The sequence below is a fragment of the Acartia tonsa genome, chromosome 5 (assembly GCF_053477335.1).
Source record: "Acartia tonsa isolate MP-2025a chromosome 5, ASM5347733v1, whole genome shotgun sequence".
Taxonomy (NCBI): domain Eukaryota; kingdom Metazoa; phylum Arthropoda; class Copepoda; order Calanoida; family Acartiidae; genus Acartia; species Acartia tonsa.
Genome location: NC_137264.1, coordinates 5,995,430 through 6,017,505, shown reverse-complemented (window position 1 = coordinate 6,017,505; position 22,076 = coordinate 5,995,430). Strand labels below are relative to the sequence as shown.

At 32.1% G+C, this 22,076-nt stretch overlaps 1 protein-coding gene across 4 annotated transcripts in view; it reads right to left on the bottom strand.

Moving 5' to 3' along the window:
* The window catches only part of LOC145318608 (ferric reductase 1-like), a 34,990-nt gene that overhangs the window by 2,375 nt on the left and 10,539 nt on the right, over positions 1 to 22,076 (bottom strand). For all 4 annotated transcript variants that reach the window (XM_080159995.1, XM_080159996.1, XM_080159997.1 and 1 more), the window contains 19 exons: positions 20,177 to 20,247; positions 14,617 to 14,693; positions 14,019 to 14,082; positions 13,514 to 13,594; positions 11,239 to 11,382; positions 10,453 to 10,548; positions 10,142 to 10,225; positions 9,758 to 9,816; positions 8,575 to 8,686; positions 7,990 to 8,063; positions 5,875 to 5,983; positions 5,378 to 5,455; positions 4,653 to 4,743; positions 3,479 to 3,573; positions 2,622 to 2,758; positions 1,787 to 1,852; positions 1,349 to 1,458; positions 887 to 994; positions 88 to 262 (listed from right to left, as the gene is read on the bottom strand). In XM_080159995.1, coding sequence (XP_080016121.1) covers positions 88 to 262; positions 887 to 994; positions 1,349 to 1,458; positions 1,787 to 1,852; positions 2,622 to 2,758; positions 3,479 to 3,573; positions 4,653 to 4,743; positions 5,378 to 5,455; positions 5,875 to 5,983; positions 7,990 to 8,063; positions 8,575 to 8,686; positions 9,758 to 9,816; positions 10,142 to 10,225; positions 10,453 to 10,548; positions 11,239 to 11,382; positions 13,514 to 13,594; positions 14,019 to 14,082; positions 14,617 to 14,693; positions 20,177 to 20,247 — 1,831 coding nt within the window. The remainder of the gene's footprint in view (positions 1 to 87; positions 263 to 886; positions 995 to 1,348; positions 1,459 to 1,786; positions 1,853 to 2,621; positions 2,759 to 3,478; positions 3,574 to 4,652; positions 4,744 to 5,377; positions 5,456 to 5,874; positions 5,984 to 7,989; positions 8,064 to 8,574; positions 8,687 to 9,757; positions 9,817 to 10,141; positions 10,226 to 10,452; positions 10,549 to 11,238; positions 11,383 to 13,513; positions 13,595 to 14,018; positions 14,083 to 14,616; positions 14,694 to 20,176; positions 20,248 to 22,076) is intronic.

The following is a 22,076-nucleotide window of genomic DNA, read 5'->3' as shown; positions in this document are numbered from 1 at the left end:
TTTTAATATTACAAGTTAAATTTTTTTGTGTGGAATGATTAGGCATACTTTTTTTCTTCGCTACGATTGCAAAAAAGAATGACTTACTGTTTAGCAGCCTTATTCTCTCCGACACAGGACGTGATGGACAGGATGACATGTGTGAGGATGTGGAATGCCACCCAGGCTATGATCAGGAATATTGTCTCTGCTGGTAGTAGCGCCTTCTCCAAGAAGGTAGAGAAAAATATACAGGCCACTCCCAGGATTTGGGCAGCGTTTCCTAAAAATAGGATTGCATTAATTTACCGAAATTTTCTAGGTACCGAAGAATTAAAATGGCCTAAATGGGGTGTAGCTATGCCCATTGATTTGATTGATATTTTTTTATTCCTCAAAATAAGTATATCCCTCAAACTTTACATCTTTATATATTTTTCTTTTAATTGAGCTTCCAAGGCTTATTTTAATGTGGGAAGTTTAAAATAGATTACTTACTATTTTTGTTATCATTATAGTTGATATATTAAACCTGGTCTTATTGAAGAATGAGGTTACGCTATGAAGGCATATTAATGAGAATTACTGTACAGTGTGCAGTGCACCTATATTCAAATTTCTTTTCAAAGAATAATAAATTACATTAAGACCAAATCGGCACAATAATCCTATTATTTAACGTAAGAAGTTCTTTTTTGTCTGTGGATTAAGATTTTTAAAATTACTTAACCGATTGAGTTATCCCTTTTAGTAAAGCTTTACATAGGTCCTGGGATGGTTTAATGCCATTTAAATTTTAGATTGCAGTCTTGGGTTGGTTTCAGGCTTTTATTCTGCAAACCCTTACCCTTTCGAATACAGAGCCTCTAGATGCTAGAAACACATCCGATAGTTTTTATTGACTTACCAATGAACCAATGTACCCAGTTGAAGATCCATCTATTTCTGTGGGTAGGAGAGCATCTGAGCAGGGCAAGGAATGGTTGAATAAAGGCCAAGCCAACAGTCACGAAACCTATAAATACTTTTTTAAGTATTGTATTTGAAATACAGGAATAGGATCACAATGAAATAATTTTTATTTTTTGGGCTTATTCGGAAATTTCCCTCAAAGTACATAGTCGAGAAAAGCCATCCCCCCCCCCCACCTTGATTTGAAATAAATAAACGGGGTTGGTAGTTTAGTTCCTTTTTATGTTATAAGTTTACTTACGCTTGGTTATGTTATATAATATTAGATACAAGGTAGTCCTGCAGGTTTATTGAACTCCAGGTATTGGCCATGCAGGAGTTTTACAAGTTTTTCCAAAATAAATTTTTATTAAATGTACCATATATGATTCATATTTCAAAACAAAAAAGCACTCACCCATAATAGCATGAGGATTAGAATAGATAGTTGGTGAAAGTCCCTCCACGTCCAAAATAATGAGAACCAGGCCGACAATGTTCAAACACCAGACCAGGATCATCAAGGATCTGAAATATTAAAACGTAGTAGCAAATAACATACTGAAAAAAAGGCAAAGGATGTCTGTGTGTTAGTCTGTTTGTACCAAAGGATCTCGATAACCTATGGAACCGATATACGTGGATATATTAACTGGAGAAAATTTATAGTTAATTTTGCTTGCTAATATGGACCTCATTTATTGGTCAGTTCGTTCATCTCATTGGAGGTAAGGGTTAAAGGGTTGTATGGGGGGTATCGTTATTTTAGCCATCTGCGAGCATCACTTTATCAGAGTACATGGAAACCTGGTGCAATATCCAGGTAATAATATATCCATTTAAAACAAGAACAAACCTGTGCCAAACAAACCATTGATCAAGACCACAAACTTTTGTATTGGTCCAAGTCTGCTTAAAGTATCTAAAACAAGGATGACATCAATAAGTAGCAAGGCTAATTTAACAGCTGATTAAAAGCAGTCTGACAGCTATGAGTGTTATATTTTAAATATTCTCCATAATGATTGGAATCACGTTTCCCCTTCTTTCCCCTTTTTTGTGTCTTATGGACGGACAGAAATTTTGCTACTAAAATTTTTTTTAGCAGGGTGTCATGTCCAACAACCTCAATAAGTACTCTTCCTTTTGCTCACCCTTGCCTATTACATTTTTCAGATAGTTAGATAATAGTTTAAACTAAGGAATAGTTTAAAAACATATTATTAAAGAGAATTTGTAATAGGAGGAGGGGTGTTAAAGTGTTTTATGACCAGTTTTTCATATTTGTTGACTCTGATACTACGGACACTTTTTCAGAATTTATTGGATGGTTTAAACTAGAAGTTTCGAATCTTTTCAACCAATAATTTTAATCTTTAGTAGGGAAATTTTGATTGTCATCCTTGAGGATGTATAAAAATTATCGTTCACTGGGGCAACGTGGCAACGCTCCTTAAGGGGCAATTCGTCGTATTTTGGCTTTTCATATGTTATTTTAGGTTAGGTTAGGTTATATTGGGTTAGGTGATTGCTCCACAGGGTTAGGCAATTGGCCCCGCAGGGTTAGAGCCCCCGCAGGGGCTAGAAATATGAGAAAAGCTACTGTGAAAAACAAGAAGAATCGCCCCTTAAGGTGCATTGCAACGAAAAGGGACTATACCCGTTCATTGTCCTATCCCAGTTTTGTTTACCTGGCAAAAACGATGCCAAGTGAAGAAGCAAATATCCAGGCCCCAATCATGAATGATCCATGCAGGATGATGTAAAGCCTGGACTTGGCAGTGATCAAACCTACTTGACCTAATCCCATGCGTTCTGCTGATACAACCTAAAATATTACATAAATAAGTCAATAGAAAAAATAGGTTATATTCTTGAAGAGTACACAAAAAAATTCAGCTTGGTAGAATTTGTAAGAAAAAAAACTTATCTATGGAATAGGTTAGCATTCACCCAATTATCTCGTAATCAAGATAAGTTATGAATCTATAAACCTCCAACAAAACTAAACAAGTAAATCTAGAGTTCTTAGAAGCAGGTAGTGCAGTAGGTTTAATTGAAATATGTTATAAATAATTGGAAAAGAAAGTCACTGGACAAATCCTGAACACCTTATTTTTAAGGTTTTATTTCAATACAAAAAAAATAGATTTTACCACAGTAGAATAGGAATCTATCCTGAAGAGAACCCAAAGATTTTAAAGACCAATAAAAAATTGATAAGTTCTTTTTTAATGAATTTATTTTGAAGAATTCAAATTATATTAACGCCAGTTTTCTTAAGGTCATAACAGAAACTAAGAACATTCACTCATTAGCTCCTATTTGTCTTTTATCTACAATATTTTTATAATAAATAAAAAAAGTCTAGATAAGCTATCCCTTAGGGACAATCCAATGGCAATTTATTTCATCTATATATGTTAAGTAATATACAGTTGAATTCTTAGAATACAGCCTTGTATGTTTGGAGAAAAAAAAAATTAAAATATTTTGTCGCTCTTATGAGATTGGATCATTTATAACTAAACATAAATATTATTTTTACCTTATCTGAATGAAACATGATTACGTTGTCATAAACATCTCCAACTGCTAACATCACATGGTATAAATCCTTCTCAAAATTCCATTCTTCATTTTCTAAAGAGAATGGAAGATCTGTGATCTCAAGTAATATGACAATGTATGATGAATAGATATATACTGTATACATTAGGATTTATAAGTTGGAAGGAATTTTAATGTTAGAGGGAGATTTGAAATCTGCATCATATTTTAAGGTTTTTTATAAAATTTATTTTTTGTATAATTCTTTATCTAAAAGCGGAAATACAATTTAAGTTAATTAATTTTGACATCTAAGATTGGTGGATGGAAAACTATCTGTGCTCTAATTGGAGAAGCTTAAGTGCCGTACATAATTCAACCAATTAGAGCGCATGTAGTTTCCAATCCACCTATCCTATTGGTCAAAATTAATTAACTTAAATTGTATTTCCGCTTTTAGATAAATAATTATACAAAAAACGAATTTTATAAAAAAAATCCTTAAAATTTAATGCAGATTTCAAATCTCCCTCTAACATTAAAATTCCTTCCAACTTATATATCCTAATATACAATATAGGTACATACCAAATGACATTACCCTTTCTCTAGATTAAAATTATTGGTTAAAAGGTTTGTTCCCTTCCTACTAGTTTGGAACCAACCAATCAAATTTTTAAAAATACCCAAAATTTTTGAGTAAAGTAATAACAAGGTTTTAATAAAATTTGGTAACCAGTGTAATTTACAGTCTTGTGTCCCTTCCCTTCCAAGAAAATGTAGAAATTCAAACACATTGTGTTTTGTCGTAATAGGAAGCTTGCAGTACAATCTATAATACAGATGATGTCTGTCCCTTAAGATCTTGGTAACCACTGAACCGATCGGATTCTACTCTTCAGGGAATATACCTACTTGTCCTGTGGTGGTTTTAGGCAAACAGAAAATCTCCCTCAATTTTTAAAATTATTTTAAATTAGTGGTTACCTCTTGAGGAAAAAAGCCCCTGGAGGATAGTGCCGAAACTGCCAGTCTATTATATAGAGTAGTTTTTTATGTTATTTTGATAAGATCTCATTAATCACTGAACCGATTTAATTCTCAATTCTTAAAAGAAAATTCACATCTATGCTATGGACGCAGCCATATTTAATACAAAATGAATAACCCACCTATGTATACAGAAATATTCCTGGTCCATGAACAATAAATCCATCCATCCTTTCTGCCACTCTGCATTCTCTCTTTAATACCATCTTCTTTCTATATCAGGATAATGTTATCATTATATTAGAGTAAAACACTAAGAGGAGGAAGGGGTTAAATAACTGTATGCCCCCAATTGGGTCTTTGAAAATTAACCAATTGTGTCGGGAATATTAATAAAGCCAAGTAGCAGAAAACAATTTGCTAACAGACGAAAAAGGTCCTTGGAATATATAATACAGATCTGTTATCATTTTTAAGAGAAAGGGATATTTTATTAGTTTTATAATTATAGATTGATAACTTTAGATTAAGACTTGAGCTTTTTATAGATTTCAATCATGTAAATAATAATTTTTTTTGCTAAATGTCAAGTTATTTGTTTTAATTGTTTTGATGTGTTATACATCAAATGCTGCACAAAGTCAAAAGTATTTTAACTAATTTAAAACTATTTTTGGGAATAGTCCCTTTCGTGACATCGCACCTTAAGGGGTGATTTGTCGTATTTTTAAAATGGCTTTTTATAGGTTATTGCCCCAAAGGGTTAGGTAATTGGCCCTACAGGGTTAGAGCCCCCCGCAGGGGCTAGAAATAGGAGAAAACCTACTGTGAAAAATACGAAGAATCGCCCCTTAATGTGCGATGTCACGAAAGGGACTATACCCCTATTTTTAAATTCTAATCTTACCCTTGTAACTCCAAGTGGTGGTTTATTGGCTGATTTTCCATAATTGTAACCAGTAGCAATATCTACGTTTCCATTCTCCTAAAAATAATATAATGCATTAGAGGATTTATTTTCTAACAGTTTTTATTTGAAGATTTTTTTCTGACAACGACATTTATATCCTATAATTTTAGCTTTCAAAATTGAGAAATATTTTAGGATTAAATCGAAAAAAGAATTTTAAGATTATGAAATTATTTTATAAAAAAGGAAATTAAAATCTAATTGGAGATATATAAAAATTTAACCGCACGCAACTAATGGGATGGTAACAGGTAAAGTAACACCCATCAGACAACAAACATAATTCTTTTGCATAGTTAGAAGTCATTTCTGTTCATTATGTCAAAATAGCATTCAGTTAAGTAACATATTTATCTTGTTAACATATTAAGATATGTCTCGAACTCTTTACCTCTGACAACTAGGGGTTGTATTAGGCTTAAATCATGGGCTACCTGAACAATGCAGTTTGTAGTCAAATCTTCGCCCATCTTAGCGTCTCTAGACAGACCAAATGATACATATCCTTCGCTCAAAGCTTTCATCTCGAAATGGTAACGAACCCTAAAAAATATATATTTTTGTCTGAATATTCTATACTAGCGGATTCGCCCCTAGCCTTTGCCTTTGCCTAGGCTTTGCCCAAAGAGGTGATCAAAAAAAAGAACCAATGAAATCTTCTACAAAAAAAAGGACCAAGGGAATCTTCTACAAAAAAAGGACCAAGGGAATCTTCTACAAAAAAAGGACCAAGGAAATCTTCTACAAAAAAAGGACCAAGGAAATCTTCTACAAAAAAAATGGGGTTTTTTTGTTTTGTTTTTGGGGGGGTTGGAAGTGTCCCACCCCCAAGAAAATAGCCTAAAACTACCACATGACCAGTAGGTATATTCCCTGAAGAGTAGAATCCGATCGGTTCAGTGGTTACCGAGATCTTAAGCTTCGGACGGACAGACATCATTCTACTTTGTATTATACAGTAAGATATATAAGTTTTCCGGAAGTTTAATGTTAGGGGGAGATTTGAAATCTGCATCAAATTTTAAGGATTTTTTATAAAATTCGTTTATTGTATAATTCTTTATCTAAAAGCGGAAATGCATATTAAGTTAAATAATTTTGACCAATAGGATAGGTGGATTTTAAACTACCTGCGCTCTAATTGTTTGAATGATGTACGCCATCCAATCAGAGTGCAGATTTTTTTAATCCACCAATCACAGATGCCAAAATAAATTAACTTAAATTGCATTTCCGCTTTTAGATAAAGAATTATAGAAAAAACAAATTTTATGAAAAATCCTCTAAATTTGATGCAGATTTCAAATCTCCCCCTATCTTTAAAATTTCGGAAAACTTATTTATCTTATTATACAGGGTGTCCCACGTAACTGTTTTTTTAAACGCTTATTACTCTCTTTGTTTGATCGCTATCTTCGTAAAATAAAAAGAATTTGGCAGCAAACTAATGACCATTTAATGATATAGTGATGAAAAATCCGCAAAGTTAACAGAAAAAAATCTACAAGGTAATACATATAAGGCTGATTTTAGTGAATATAAGACTAATCCACAAGAAAAATATGCCTTAGTTAACTTTTAAAGCAGCTGGTGGTCAAAAGGTGGATCACAAAGACTTACTCATCATAAGAACAGGCGTTGTAGTCTAATAAAAAAATATGGTATATTTCAGGTTCTTGTGTGCATTTAAAGCGAGCTCACATGAAAAATTAACAAAGAAGATAAATATTATGCCTATTTTTACATATTGTTCACTTATATTACACTTCAGATTCTTGAATATTGAGAATTTCGAGTATGCCATGTCAAGATTGTTCTAATTTTGTGCTTAGAAAGTCTGAGCGACCAGTAGTTTGGACCCAAACTAATCTAAAAGTTCACAAAGCAAATATTTTCTTGTGGGTTAGTCTAAATTCAATAAAATGAACCTCTTATGTAATACCTCGTAGATTTTTTCCTGTTTATTTTGTTAATTTTTCATCATTATCTTATAAAATGGTCAGTAATAGGCTGCCAAATACTTTTTAGTTTTTATTTTAATAAGATAGCTCTAATATTAAGGGAGTAATAAGCATTAAAAAAAAAAACAGTTTACGTGGCCTGGGACACCCTGTAGATAACCAAAAAATTTACTTTCGTACTAAAATTAATTTGACAGTGAAAAAAAAATCCTTTTTTAAAAATAAATAGGTATTCAATATTCATTCTTTCAACAAAACAATAAAATGATGCTAGCCTTTTTTCTGTTTTTTAGACAATTAATTCCATCCTTCAGTTTCCCCATCAGTAATTTCATTTGGCCAATAACAAATTAGTGTAGAAACAATCAACCAGATTATTGGTTATAAATTGTACGAAGGGTAGTTATTTTTGTCATTTCTGAATGAATCTTAGGATAAAGCTATCATTAGTATTATTGGAGGAGTCCTATTTGACTCGATTAAAACATTTTAGAGGATTAAGTCTTACTGACTAAGTATCTAGGGTAGTAAATCTATTCTTCAAACAACACAATTCAAAATATTCTAATAGAATGAATATTTCCTTACCTGTCTAATTTATAGGCTACAACAGCCCTGCATCTTCTGCTAGCAACACAATTTTCTGGTATACCAAAACAAGCCTAAAAAATATTTCAACATATACATGCAAAGATTTTTGTTTGAAGAAAAGAACCTCTGATATATGGCTAAAAATTTAAAATCTAGCGCAGTCAAGCTTTGAAATAATTGTATTAGGGTGCCATGCTTTTAGGCCATTTATCTTAATTAACCCCGCCCCCCACCATTTTATCCAGTAAGTATCCCCTGGAAGATAAAGATGCGCTATTTCTTGAAGTACTTTGTAGAGCACAGAACCCCCCCCCCCCACTTCTTATTTACAAAATAATTCAAAAATAAATGGAAGAGGAGTAGTTTTTGTTAGTTTATAACTTTTAATCACATTAGGTTAGGTTTTATTGGGAGCTGGATAACCCCAAAGGGCTTGGGCACCGGAGGTAAATGGCCCATAGTGTTAAGGCTCAACCGCTAGGGTTAACTAAACAAAATCTTAAGTGGGGGAGGGTTCAATGCTCGATAGTCGCTTTGTAAGAAATCACCACAGAACCGCCAATAGGTAGTATTTGAATGTACCTTAGTAGAGTTACAACCCTCATATATAGGGTCTTGAGTGCTGGTATGCTGGGCAACTCCGTTAATGAATGGAAGCGGGTCAGGGGTTGTTTCTTGGCTGATAGTTGTAGTTCTAAAAATAGATGTTAAAGGACGCCTGCAAGAAATAACACGCTTTAACTGCTGAAAGACTGCCACAAGATGACCCAATGCCCCAAATTTAAAGCCTTCAGCTTCAATAACAAAAAAGTTCTAGGCATTTCAAAATAACATTTTATGTACAATGGAATTTTTGAAAGATTTCCAATGCTTATAAAAGAAAAAACAATATTAAATTACGTTGCTTACACATAAAATTATAACCTTATCTTTGTCAGAAACTTAGATTGCCTGTAACTGATTACATTTTTACAATAAAAACACCACATTTCATTGTAAAAATCTATGAAAAAAATTCAATTTAAATTGCATTTTTAACCGAAAATCTTAGCGGAAACAAAGGGGTAAACTTATACAAGCTTAGCTATGATTGGTTGTTAAGCTGATTCAGCCTTCTGATTGGCTACAGTACATTCTGTACACCGCAAGTAAAACTTATTTTTTTTTAATGATTTTGACTATAAAAATGGGCATTTTTATTGTAAAAATATAATAAGTTACTGGAAACCTAAATATATGACAAAAATAAGCTTATAATTTTGTTTCTAGGCCACGTAGTTTAATTTCAAAGTTTTCAACATGAGCATTGCAATTCTTTCAAAATTTTCATTGTACATAAAATGTCATTTTAAAATGCCTAGAACTTTTTTGTCATAGAAGCTGAAGGCTTCAAATTTGGGGTATTTAGTCTACTTGTGGCAGTCTTTCAGCAGTTAAAGCGTGGTATTTCTTGCAGGCTTCCTTTAAGTATTATGCAGATAAAAAAGATAAAAATTTAAATAAGACAAAAAAGGTTGCCTAGGCAAAGGCATTGAAAAAATTTGCCTGGAAAAAAAATGTGTTACAACCAGACGGACAAACTTTTAGGAGACCACTGTTTTGGAGGTCCCAATGGCCATACAAATGACAAGATAGTTTTTTTTTTAAATCAATTGACGTAAGTAGAGAATCTACATACCTTTAATTTCAATATACTTATTTTAATACTGAATATGAATAAAAATAAATAAAGAGAATGTTGTGCATTTAAACGAGGAAGACTTACTTGAGTGTGGTTGTAGAGCTGATGTAAATTGGTGTAAAGGCATCGTCAACATTTATATCCTAAAAAAAGATATCAAAATTAAAATAAATACTAGTAAATATAAAATTCTAGTAAACTTTTAATACTGCAAAAAAACATGAAAAGCAGAGTCTTATTGTAAAGTTAAATAAAGTGCAGAGATTCTAAGTGATTATTGAAAATTTAAACACTACAATAAAGTACCTACTAGGTATAAAACAAACCAATCAAAAGTTTTAGTATTATAAGTTTTGTGATCCAACAAATAAGATAAGGTAGTTAATTTTGTTCTAGTGCATGTAATTTAGAGTTTACTGTCATGCACCCCCCCCCCCCTCTATTCCAGGACTAATTCTTGAGGATTACCTGGGGTCTGGCCGCTGCAAGGTTCAGCTCATTCTCAGTTTTAAGTGAGGGCTGGGGGAAATCAACTTCTTGTAGAACTCTCTCCTGAACAAAATTATCATGATTAGCCATAAGAGGACTGGAACACGAGCCTGTCATAGCAGTAGCAGTATCAGTTGAGTTAGTTAGATTTTGGTTTACTTTTCTTAATTAAGAAAAATCTCAGAAATCTAATAAAAAATGTGATTTTAGATAAATTAAGAGGATGAATTGATCCTGTTTCAATAAAGGAATGAGTAGGTACACTATAAATACTTTAAGCAGAAAGTTACCTCAACCTCTTCAATGATATCCAGGTTACCAATCTTTGTTTTGGTGGCAGTAATAGCATCCAGGATATTGTGTGTATGGCCTCCAGTAGTGTCATCCTAAAGAAATTGTGTTTGCAGCAGATTTTTTTCTCAATTTAAAGCGTACATGAATAGGTATAGAGTTACTTAATCAAAATCGAAATCTATTGAACCTATTTATTTTTCAGTATGTATAGAATGGAAACTTATAGAATATTATAAGAACTAATTTTTTTTAAAATACAACATTTACAAACGGAAACAACAGATCGCCACGGGACGGTTTATGAAAACAAAAATCCTATACCTATTGAAATAAAAATCATTTACTACCTATAAAAGAATGTAACTTATGTGTACTAGACTATATAAGTTTGAAGGAATTTTAATTAATATAATAGATTTGAAATCTGCATAAAATTTTAAGGGTTTTTTATAAAATTCGTTTTTTATATAATTCTTTATTTAAAGGCGCAAATACGATTTAAGTTAATTAATTTTGACATCTGTGATTGGTGGATTGAAAACTATTTGCGCTCTGATTGGAGAAGCTTAAGTGTCGTACATCATTCAACTAATTAGAGCGCGGGTAGGTTTCAATCTAGCTTTCCTATTGGTCAAAATAAATTAACTTAAATCGTATTTGCGCCGTTAAATAAAGAATTAAATAAAAAACGAATTTAATAAAAAACCCTTAAAATTTTATGCAGATTTCAAATCTATGATATTAATTAAAATTCCTTCAAACTTATATAGTCTAATGTGTACCTTGTCATCATGGTTATGTATATGAGTTTCCTCCAGTACTTTATCAATCTCCTGTTCTATTTCATCCACAACAAAATCAGCCAGTGTGTAATATTCAGTGGTAGTTTCCTCAGGTTTAGTGGTCGTCTTCACTTCTGATTCAGCCTTAAAATAAGGGAATTATAAAATGAATTCTATTACATAATTAATCTTAAGCTAAAGATCTCCAATAATGGTGGCTTGAATTGGTTTAACTTTTCGAAGAAGCTTTATAATTGTCTGGGGGTGGTTTTAAGCTATTTTTATGACCTCCACCAGTCTCTAGAGGCTATGAGCACACAAAGATAAAATATTTTAAGTATAATGCTGCATATTTAGCACAATCCTCCTATACAAAGTAAGTATTTAAGTAAGGGATTTCGTCTGAAGCTTAAGATCTCGATAACTACTGAACCGATTTCGGTTCTCTAATTCAGGTAAGCTTCACGTAGGTCCAGTTTTGGTTTAAGGCTAGTAAATTATGTTAAAAATATTAAGTTTACAAACAGAGCAATTCTAATGAAATACATGTAAAATAACAAACATATATATTACGTGGTGGTGGACACAAAGCTTTATAAAATATAAATTGCATGTTTAAAACTTCTAGTATTTATCCAATTCTTGTGTAATGATTAAAAAGTGTTAACTTATCTGCCATTGTCCCCTCCCTAAATGAGAACAGGGTTGGCATTAAAAAAACCACTTGGTTTAAACCAAAAAAAAAAAAGCTTAAAAAACCAACAAAAAAAACAAGTTGGGGATGTTTTTTTTTTAAATATTTATAAAAAGCCCTATCTTTCCAGTTATATCTTTTTATAATGTAAATAATACAGTAAATAAGTTTCAAAAACCTAAATACCTGATATAAAATTCTTTTAATAATTTAAATCTTGTACTTTGGCGATTATATCTAATAGCATACAACAGTAGACACAGTGAAATAGAGACATACAGAAATATAAAATATACAGATAATTAAATTTATACTAAATTAGAATACTATAATTTGAATAATATTATTAAAAAAGAACAAAAAAAACGGTTTAAACCAAAAAAACGAAAGTGGTTTGTTCTTTTTAAAAAAAACCTGGTTTTTACCATCTCTGAATGAGAAGCCTTATCATAACCTTTTTTAAAGCATATTTTGACCTCTAAATCAGACGCGTGACATAATAATTGAAGTTACAGATATGCCGATAATGAAGATGAAACCCATAACAAATGTGACTATTTTTCTAAGAATCTTCGCCCCTCTCCTTGTTTGTCCACCCCAGGGATCGGAAGCCGCGTGTAAGCCTCAGTGAAATCTTCATGTTATCACTATAAAATTCAGCTGGATGTATAAAACTGCTCTTTAGCAGACAATCCTTCTTTCTGAATTTTTTTTATGCTCACAAGCAGGTTTAAAACTGAGGCTTATGTGCGGCTGAGGCGCGGCTTCCGAACCCTGGTCCACCCCCCTGTGGCCTAACAACAACTTTGAGTTGAAAGTTTTAGAAAAGTTTTCCGCCTAATTAATTAAAGGGCAGTCTAACGAATATATTTTATATAAATCAGACACATTTTACAATATATACTTTTATAAAAGTAAAAGGATGTCTAAGTGTCTCGGATGTGTGTATACTGAAGGATCACGCTAACCACTAAACCGATATGGTTCTCCTTTACAGTATAGCTTCTCATAGCTTAAGAGGTTTTTAACTTTTTGTGGTAGAGTATCTCAATCATCCCTATAGAGAAATCGCAACTTGAAAAAATACCTCTTCCCCCCCCCCCCCAAAAAAAAAACCATTTATTTTCCTTTTAGATCTTAAAATTGACTCGGTTGAGGGTCTATTTTCTTACCAACCCCTTCTTTCAAGTTCCCATCGAGGCCTCTAGGGGCGTAGCAGCTAGTTATTAGCACAGGAGCTAATAAGTTGTATAATTTTCATGGCTTGTTAGTTCGTACGTTTGCAATTGTAGAAAACTTAAATTATTTTAAAAACTGGTTAAAACACATAAGCATTATTAAACTGACTGTTAAAAAACTTACAGGGTAAACTTTTAAATGTCCTTTCTAATTAATTTTTAAACTTTATTTAATTAAAATTCATAACAGCAATATCGAAATATTAAAAATTAAATATTTTATATACGGCTATAACTCTATATTTATAATGTAAAATCAAAATTGACAAAATAATTTAGATTATTTTTTTCAGTTAAAAACTTGGAACACTGGTGGTTTGATAATTGAAAAAAATATGTCTACCTGTCTGACCCTAAGCCTGGGCCCCGGAGTTCTGACCCAGTAGGTGGTGTAATCAATCAGATTTGTGAACATAAACACAACCTAAAACAAAAACGTATTTATCCAAGGAGATGCAAGTAATGTCTTGAATCAAAAATGCGCGAAGCAAGGATTTTGATATCCTGAAATCTGAATACGTGTTAATAAGTACCAATCTAGTCCTATCTTTGGAAGTGTTCAGAAGATAATGGCTCACTATTGGCTGTTTGAAAAAAACTGCAGGCTAATCCTCCGCGGCCACCTAGCATCCAATATAACCTAACCTGACATAAAGTATTAAAACAAACAAATCAAAACCTAACCCCACCCCTTAATTACAAGTTTTAAAAAAAGGGGGGTAGGTGTTCTATGCTTCATGAGATAACCGTTCAATTACTCAATTTATTTTGGATACAAGCCTCCTCTCTACTTATACTACCCTACCACCTTTATAAAAAAAAAGGATTTAAAATGATAAAATAATGACCTCTCCATTGAAATCCGAAGGTGCCCTCCATTTTGAAGCAATCTCGTCTTTCAATGTTGATCCTCTGAAACAAAAATAATATATTATACAACTAAAAACTGAGAGAATTAAATAAATCGACGATTAAATAAATCGACGATTACTATTTCCAATTCAAACCAACGACAGCTAAAAATCACGTATATGTTTCGGGATTTTTTTCGAATTTTTTTCGTTGTTGATTTAAGCTGTTATTAAGAGCAGCTTTTCTACAATTTGGGTAAGTCTTTAAGTTCGTTGTGGAAAGCTTTTAATCAATGATTTCAGCACGTAAGAATTGTCCATTGATTTTCAAATTTAAATGGTGATTCATAAAACAATACCTATCCTAAGATATTTTTTTAACCGCATCAACTCAATAAACAATTCATAACGTTAGTATTTTCATTTTAAACATATTTAAGTAGGATTTTAAACCACCTTTTAGACGATTACTTCGAATGCCTGATTTGATAAGATTAACAATCATAAATGTTGTCATCCTTATTTATCCAAATCGTTTAGAAGAGAATATAAAATAAACTAAGATAAACTTTTTTTTATTTTCTTGCTTTCTTACCTGTGTGTGAGAGAGTTATGGATTCCTTTTCCACATGTCATATACTTCGCCTCATCACCAGCTATAAAACTTCCAACCTAAAGACAAAGTTAAATAATTTAAGAGATGCATGGATCTTAATCTTAAATGTTTTTTTTTGAGAGGATTTTTTTTCAAGAGAAGAATTCTTTAGTAGGGTAGAGGTACCCTCCACCAAATACTTATAAACAATTCCTTGTCCTATAAGAAGGTTAACTGTAAAGAAAAACCATATTAGTTCAGCGGTTAGCGAGATCTTTATACAAAAACCCTGTTACTTTCTTATAACGATATATTGACATGGCAACCATGATTATATCACCTTATTATCTAGATTCTTGGCATCCCTGACTTGAGTACATCTATTGACATGGCAACCATGATTATATTACCTGATCTGCAAAGCTGCACCTATACTGAAGTTTTTTCTAGAGCAAATGATTTAATAACTTGTTTAATTTGACCGTCCAACTTTCAAAAAATTTACAAAAAATCAATCAAAAATTTGCCAGTTTCAATTTGTGTTTTGTTAATAATGTACATGGACGAAAAAAAGTAAGATTTTATATAAAATTTAATTCTATTTTGATATTTAAACTGCCCTACTTTGCATTTAATTAACCTTGTATAAACATATATCCTATTTATTCACTTTATTTGTTATCAATGTGTAACCATAGGGAATTTTAATTCTTTTTTTTATATGTAAAAATGCCTATAAAACATATATTAAGTAATAATTGACTTAAAATGCATATTTTGATAAATTTTAATTGCTATTTTTTTGTTTAGTTCCTGATGATGAGGGCAGTTTTGCCCTCGAAACGTTGAATAAATTTAAAAGTTTGATGCCTTGAGTTTTTCATTCTGAGGATTTTACATGTTGGGTCCGTTAACCATTCGTCTTACTTATCAACCAACCCTGTGACGGCCCAGTGTATCACGTACGTGATCCGTGTGAAGAACATCCTTGTGTAACTGTGATTTTAGAGTCGCCCCCCACCATGATGTCAGCCTCTCAAAACAACCCCTTGGGCGACCAGACGCAGCAGACCATTTGGTTTCGATCACAGCCCCCACCCCCCCAACCTCAAAATATTCAGGATTTTAGTTCTGTTTGGCTTACCATTGATAACAACCTTAAAAAGAAATATCTTAGAACAGTAGATTGTCTCAAAAATTATTCCCAAACTAAGTCGCTAATTAATTTTTTAAAAGACTGTTTAGTTAAAAAAGTCTTTCCAAAAACATTTGAAATCAAATCAAACGTCGATAAAAGATTTTCTTCTAAAGCCCAAAATAAAATGAAAAGTCTTTTTACCAGTGTACAAACTGAACAATTGAAGTTGTCTATAAAAGAGCATCACATATTGGAATGTGAACTTTATAAGAAATTTTTAAATCTAAGTAGTGAAGTTTATTTTTATCTTGAAAGCTCTGAAATTGTTATTGTAAAAAATGAATTAGATATTAGATTATCTAAGTTTCTTCTAAGTGAAAAAAACAAGTATAAGGCAAAACTTTTTAATCTACAAAATGTGAATAAACCAGATTTTATTAGCAATGAAATAAAACCTGCTGAGTCCGACAATAACACAACTAAAAAACGTAATCGCAGATTTATAAAACGTTCCAAATATAGGAGAAAAATGAAAAGGTTAAGTCAAAAACCTTTAGATGATTTGGTCATTAATTATTCTGACCATGTTTAAACATCAGATGAAATTTCGCTTTTCAACAAACATTTAAATTTCGTTCCTTTGCCAAAAAAGCTGAATATTACCAGCTTAAGTTATGATGTTAAGAGATTCTCAAGATCAATGAGATGGAGGGAAGCCATTGATTTAAATCCCGATATTTTTAGTGAAAATTCTGATACAAATAATATACCAGAATTTAGCGTTCCTGTTAAAAAAATTAATCTTCCTTCATGTCAGCCAACTAAAACTTTGTCTAATTTTCTGTATGGAATTGAAAGTGATTTAATGTTTAATCAAAAAAAGAAAGTCTTTCCCAATGTATCAAAAGGGGAAGAAATTGCCTTAAAAAATTTAATTGACAAACAAAAATCGGGTCACATTGTTTGTTTAAGAGCTGATAAAGGTGGAGCATCCACTATTGTTAATAGAAATGATTATATTTCAGCGATTGAAGGTGAACACCTCAGCTCAAAAATAACCAATCAGGATGGATCTGTTTTGTCTGTTTATAGACAAATAGATCAAGTTATGGTGAAAGTACACTACAACAGAATCAAGGAGGCCTTAGAGGATGCTGTTGTAGACGAGACTATTGACAAAAAGCTGGCTGACCAACTTTTGCCTGACCAACCAGCAGAAGCGCGAGGTTATGGCTTAATCAAAGTACACAAAGGTGTAGCAGAAGGTAAAAAAATTCCGCCCACTAGATTAGTGATAAGTGGGTGTTCCAGCAATACTGAAAATCTAAGTAGCTATTTAGATTTTAAAGCCAAACATATTCCCCCAATGCTTGATAGCCACATTTTAGATACCCCCGATTTACTACGTTTTCTTGATCAGCAAAATGAAAATATGGACCAATCAGAACAGGCTATATTGGTCAGTATTGATGTCGAGGCACTTTATCCTTCAATTCCTATCAATGAAGGGATACAAGCTTTTAAAGAAGCTTTAAATGATAAGAAATATGGCGATTGTAATGTATCTATTCCTTTTTTAATTATGTTACTATCTTTTGTTCTAAAATTCAACTCGTTTATATTTAATGGATTGTATTATTTGCAAGAGTGGGGGACAGTCATAGGAACAAAAGTGGCACCAACATATGCCAATATTTTCATGGGAAAACTTGAATCCCAATTACTCACAGATTGGAAAGGCCGTCCCCCCTCTTGGTGGAAACGCTTTATTGATGACATTCTTTGTTTGTTTGTAGGAACAGAGGATGAACTTCTTGATTTTTTAAGATATATAAGTACATTTCATAACACTATTAAATTTACATGTGAATATCGTTTAAAAGATAAAATTGTAAAAACAAAATGGAAAAATGGCCAATTTATTGTTAAAAATTTTCCTATTTTAAATATTAGGCCCAGATCTGTTGATTTTTTAGACTGTAATATTTGGATAAATGAAAATAATAAATTTGAAACTGACCTTTTTGTAAAGGGATCAGATCGTGTAACCTATTTAAAGCCTCAAAGTGCACATGCACCATTTGTTACCAAAAATATTCCTTACAGCTTAGCCTATAGATTAAAACGAATTTGTTCTTCAAATGATAACTTTGTAATTAGATTAAAAGAACTTGAATGTAATTTATTAATTCGTGGATATAACTCTAAAGTTATAAAACATGCTTTTGAGAAAGTAAAGATTATTTCTCGCACACAAGCCTTACAAAAAGTTGTTCATGTAAAAAGTAACAGTAGACCTGTGTTTTGTTTAACATATGACCCTCGTATTGATTCTGTATCTAATTCTATGAAAAAACATTTCTCTTTAGCAAGTAAAGATCCAGTTTTTAAAAAAACTTTTCCTATGATGCCAATGATAGGATATAAAAGAGCAAGAAATTTAGGTGAACACCTAATTCGAGCCAAGTTATATCCTACTCAGAGATACAACTTAAGAGAAAGAAATGGATTCTTTAAATGTAGCATAAGAGATATTGGTTGTAACCTGTGTAATCGTAGTCAAAATATTTCTGAACATGTTGCCAGTTTTTCTCAAAAAAAGTACCCAATCAAGTCAAATATTAAATGTTCAGATAATTTTGTAATTTATTCTATTCAGTGTAAACAATGTCCAATGCAATATGTTGGACAAACTTCTAATGCTGCCTCTGTTAGATTTAATGCTCATTCTTCGGATATTTTAAACAAAAAAATCTCAAAGCCAGTTGCCAAACATTTTAACAGTAGAAACCATTCATGGTCAGACATGGTTTTTACCCCTTTTGAAAAACTCCACAAAAAAGATAAAACTCTGTTGGATATCAGAGAAAAATATTGGATAAGAGAAAAGGAGACAGTTGAACATGGTTTAAATATAAATTCATGACAATTTTATGTACCTTTTTGCTAGTTGCAATAAAAAAATTTTTTTTGTTTTGTTTTGTTACATTTGCTCATCTTTTTTTAAAAAAAAATTTTTCTTGGTCAAACTTTTACTTAAAGACTGATCTGCAAAGCTGCACCTATACTGAAGTTTTTTCTAGAGCAAATGATTTAATAACTTGTTTAATTTGACCGTCCAACTTTCAAAAAATTTACAAAAAATCAATCAAAAATTTGCCAGTTTCAATTTGTGTTTTGTTAATAATGTACATGGACGAAAAAAAGTAAGATTTTATATAAAATTTAATTCTATTTTGATATTTAAACTGCCCTACTTTGCATTTAATTAACCTTGTATAAACATATATCCTATTTATTCACTTTATTTGTTATCAATGTGTAACCATAGGGAATTTTAATTCTTTTTTTTATATGTAAAAATGCCTATAAAACATATATTAAGTAATAATTGACTTAAAATGCATATTTTGATAAATTTTAATTGCTATTTTTTTGTTTAGTTCCTGATGATGAGGGCAGTTTTGCCCTCGAAACGTTGAATAAATTTAAAAGTTTGATGCCTTGAGTTTTTCATTCTGAGGATTTTACATGTTGGGTCCGTTAACCATTCGTCTTACTTACCTGATTATCTAGATTCTTGGCATCCCTGACTTGAGTACATCTATTGACATGGCAACCATGATTATATTACCTGTTAATCTAGATTTTTGGCATCCCTAACTTGAGTACATCTATTGACATGGCAACCATGATTATATTACCTGATTATCTAGATTCTTGGTATCCCTGACTTGAGTACATCTATTGACATGGCAACCATGACTATATTACCTGAGCTGGATCTTTAAATCATTTTAGTGGTGAACCAGATCGGGTTGCACCAAATTTCAGCCAATCACAGCGCGGCATTTTGAAAATGCCGCGCTGTGATTGGATGAAATTCCGCCCACCCCGATCTAAATCACCATAAAAATGATTTAAAGATCCAGCTCTGATTATCTAGATTCTTGGAACCCTGACTTGAGTACATATATTGAAATGGCAACCATGATTATATTACCTGATTATCTAGATTTTTGGCATCCCTAACTTGAGTACATCTATTGACATGGCAACCATGATTATATTACCTGTTAATCTATATTCTTGGCATCCCTGACTTGAGTACATCTATTGACATGGCAACCATGATTATATTACCGGATTATCTAGATTCTTGGAACCCTGACTTGAGTACATATATTGACATGGCAACCATGATTATATTACCTGATTATCTAGATTCTTAGCATCCCTGACTTGAGTACATCTATTGACATGGCAACCATGATTATATTACCTGATTATCTAGATTTTTGGCATCCCTAACTTGAGTAAATCTATTGACATGGCAACCATGATTATATTACCTGATTATCTAGATTCTTGACATCCCTGACTTGAGTACATCTATTGACATGGCAACCATGATTATATTACCTGATTATCTAGATTCTTGGCATCCCTGACTTGAATGATGAAACCCATAAACTTCTGTCCATCTTTACCCTGTTATGATAATCAACTATCTTGTTTTTGTTAATTTTGTTTATTGCTTTATCAACAACGAGTAAAGTGTGCAATTTTTTTTAATCAAGTTCAAATTCGTTATGTTTAAGAAAAGATCTTATGGCTGGGACAATGTAGGCCACCCTATTGGTGAAAAATTTTGAATACTATTTTTTTGTACAGCCCAACGAAGTAAATAACCGGAATAAGGGGAGGAAAAATCCCCCCTCCCTGTGTTTAACAATTTTTTCAACACTAGAGTTTCAGCGCGCTGGGCACAGATAGATCCCCCTACATACTACACCATATTGGTTAGGAGCAAAGACAATAAAAGCTAGGGGCGGATTTACTAAGATAAAAAATACACAAAGAGAAAATCCAAACACCTTAGGAAACAATTAAAATGATTGATTAAAATTTAAGTAAAGACTAAAACTAAGTATTAAATACACGCTCGAGTAAGCAACTTAATATCTTTAAACTTTCAATTTGTTTTTTATCTTTATTTCATCTTTTTAGACTTTAATATTTGAACGACAAAAAGGCAATATTCACTTTTCAGAAAAGCTGGGTATTGAGCAGACAATAGCCGATAAATTGATGAAGATCACCAATGATGCACAAAATTACCCCCCTGCTGTAGATTGAAACGTGAGGACACGAACCAACCAATCGAAATTCAATAAAAGCCTACGACTAAGAAAACTTTATTATAAAACTTTGAGGACTCGATAGCCCAATGTCCACTCCTTCCCTGGGGAAGGAGTTAATATTCTTAGATAGTTATCCTCCAATCCAACAAAAAAAAACATCCTCAATAGAACCAATATGATGCTTTCATGAACAGGAGATCACTATCAGAACAAGTGATGCTAGTAATGGCAGTCATGTAATATGATAAAAGTGAAGTGCGGTCGGGTGATGTCAAAACCCCCCTTAAAGTAAAATTGGAAAGGCCTGCCTTCTTTTTTTAACCCCTAGTCCTGATTGTTTTACACCCCTCTGGTGAAACGCTGTGCACGCCACTGTATAATATATAAAAACTTATAATTTTCTACTCAATGATCTATTGCAATCATTATTTAAATCAGAGAAATCATTGTAAAAACTATTTTATGGATAAGTGGGTTTAAACAAATTGAAAATTAACAAATTTTATCAAGTGCACTCCAAAGAAATATTTGTATTATTAAAATTATTTTAAGTTATCAGTGTGATAAAATCCATTAAAGCATAATTATAATAAACTATTTTAACCAGTCAAATAAAAGAAAAAAAAATTTCTTGATTCAATTACAGATAAGCTTTGCTCTATTATTTAAATATTTAACTACTCTTCATAACAAATATTTCTGCAAATCTGATTTTTTAAAAACATTGACTAATAAATCTTTTAAGTATCAAAAGGCAAAACCACTCTTTTGAGTGTTGATTTGTAGAATTCTCATTTGGGTGTTGGTACAAGAAACAAGAATCAGAATTGTTATCCTTTTTTGTTAGTATGAAAATCCTATTTATTAAACTAGCGGCTTCGCCCCTAGCCTCTAGGGGCTTTGCCCCAAGAGGTAATTAATGAAAAAAAAATTAAGTACCTGGTTAGAAGCCCCCACTCCACCACTAATTTTAAATAGAGAAAAAAAAATTGGGGGGGGTTTCATTTTTAGGGGGGTTGGGGGTGTTCCACCCCCCAAGAAAATAGCTTAAAACCACCACAGGACCAATAGGTATATACCCTAGAATCCGATCGGTGGTTACCGAGATCTTAAGGGACAGACGGACAGACAGACATCGTTCTACTTTGTATCATAGATAACAGGCTGTTTTCTATTGA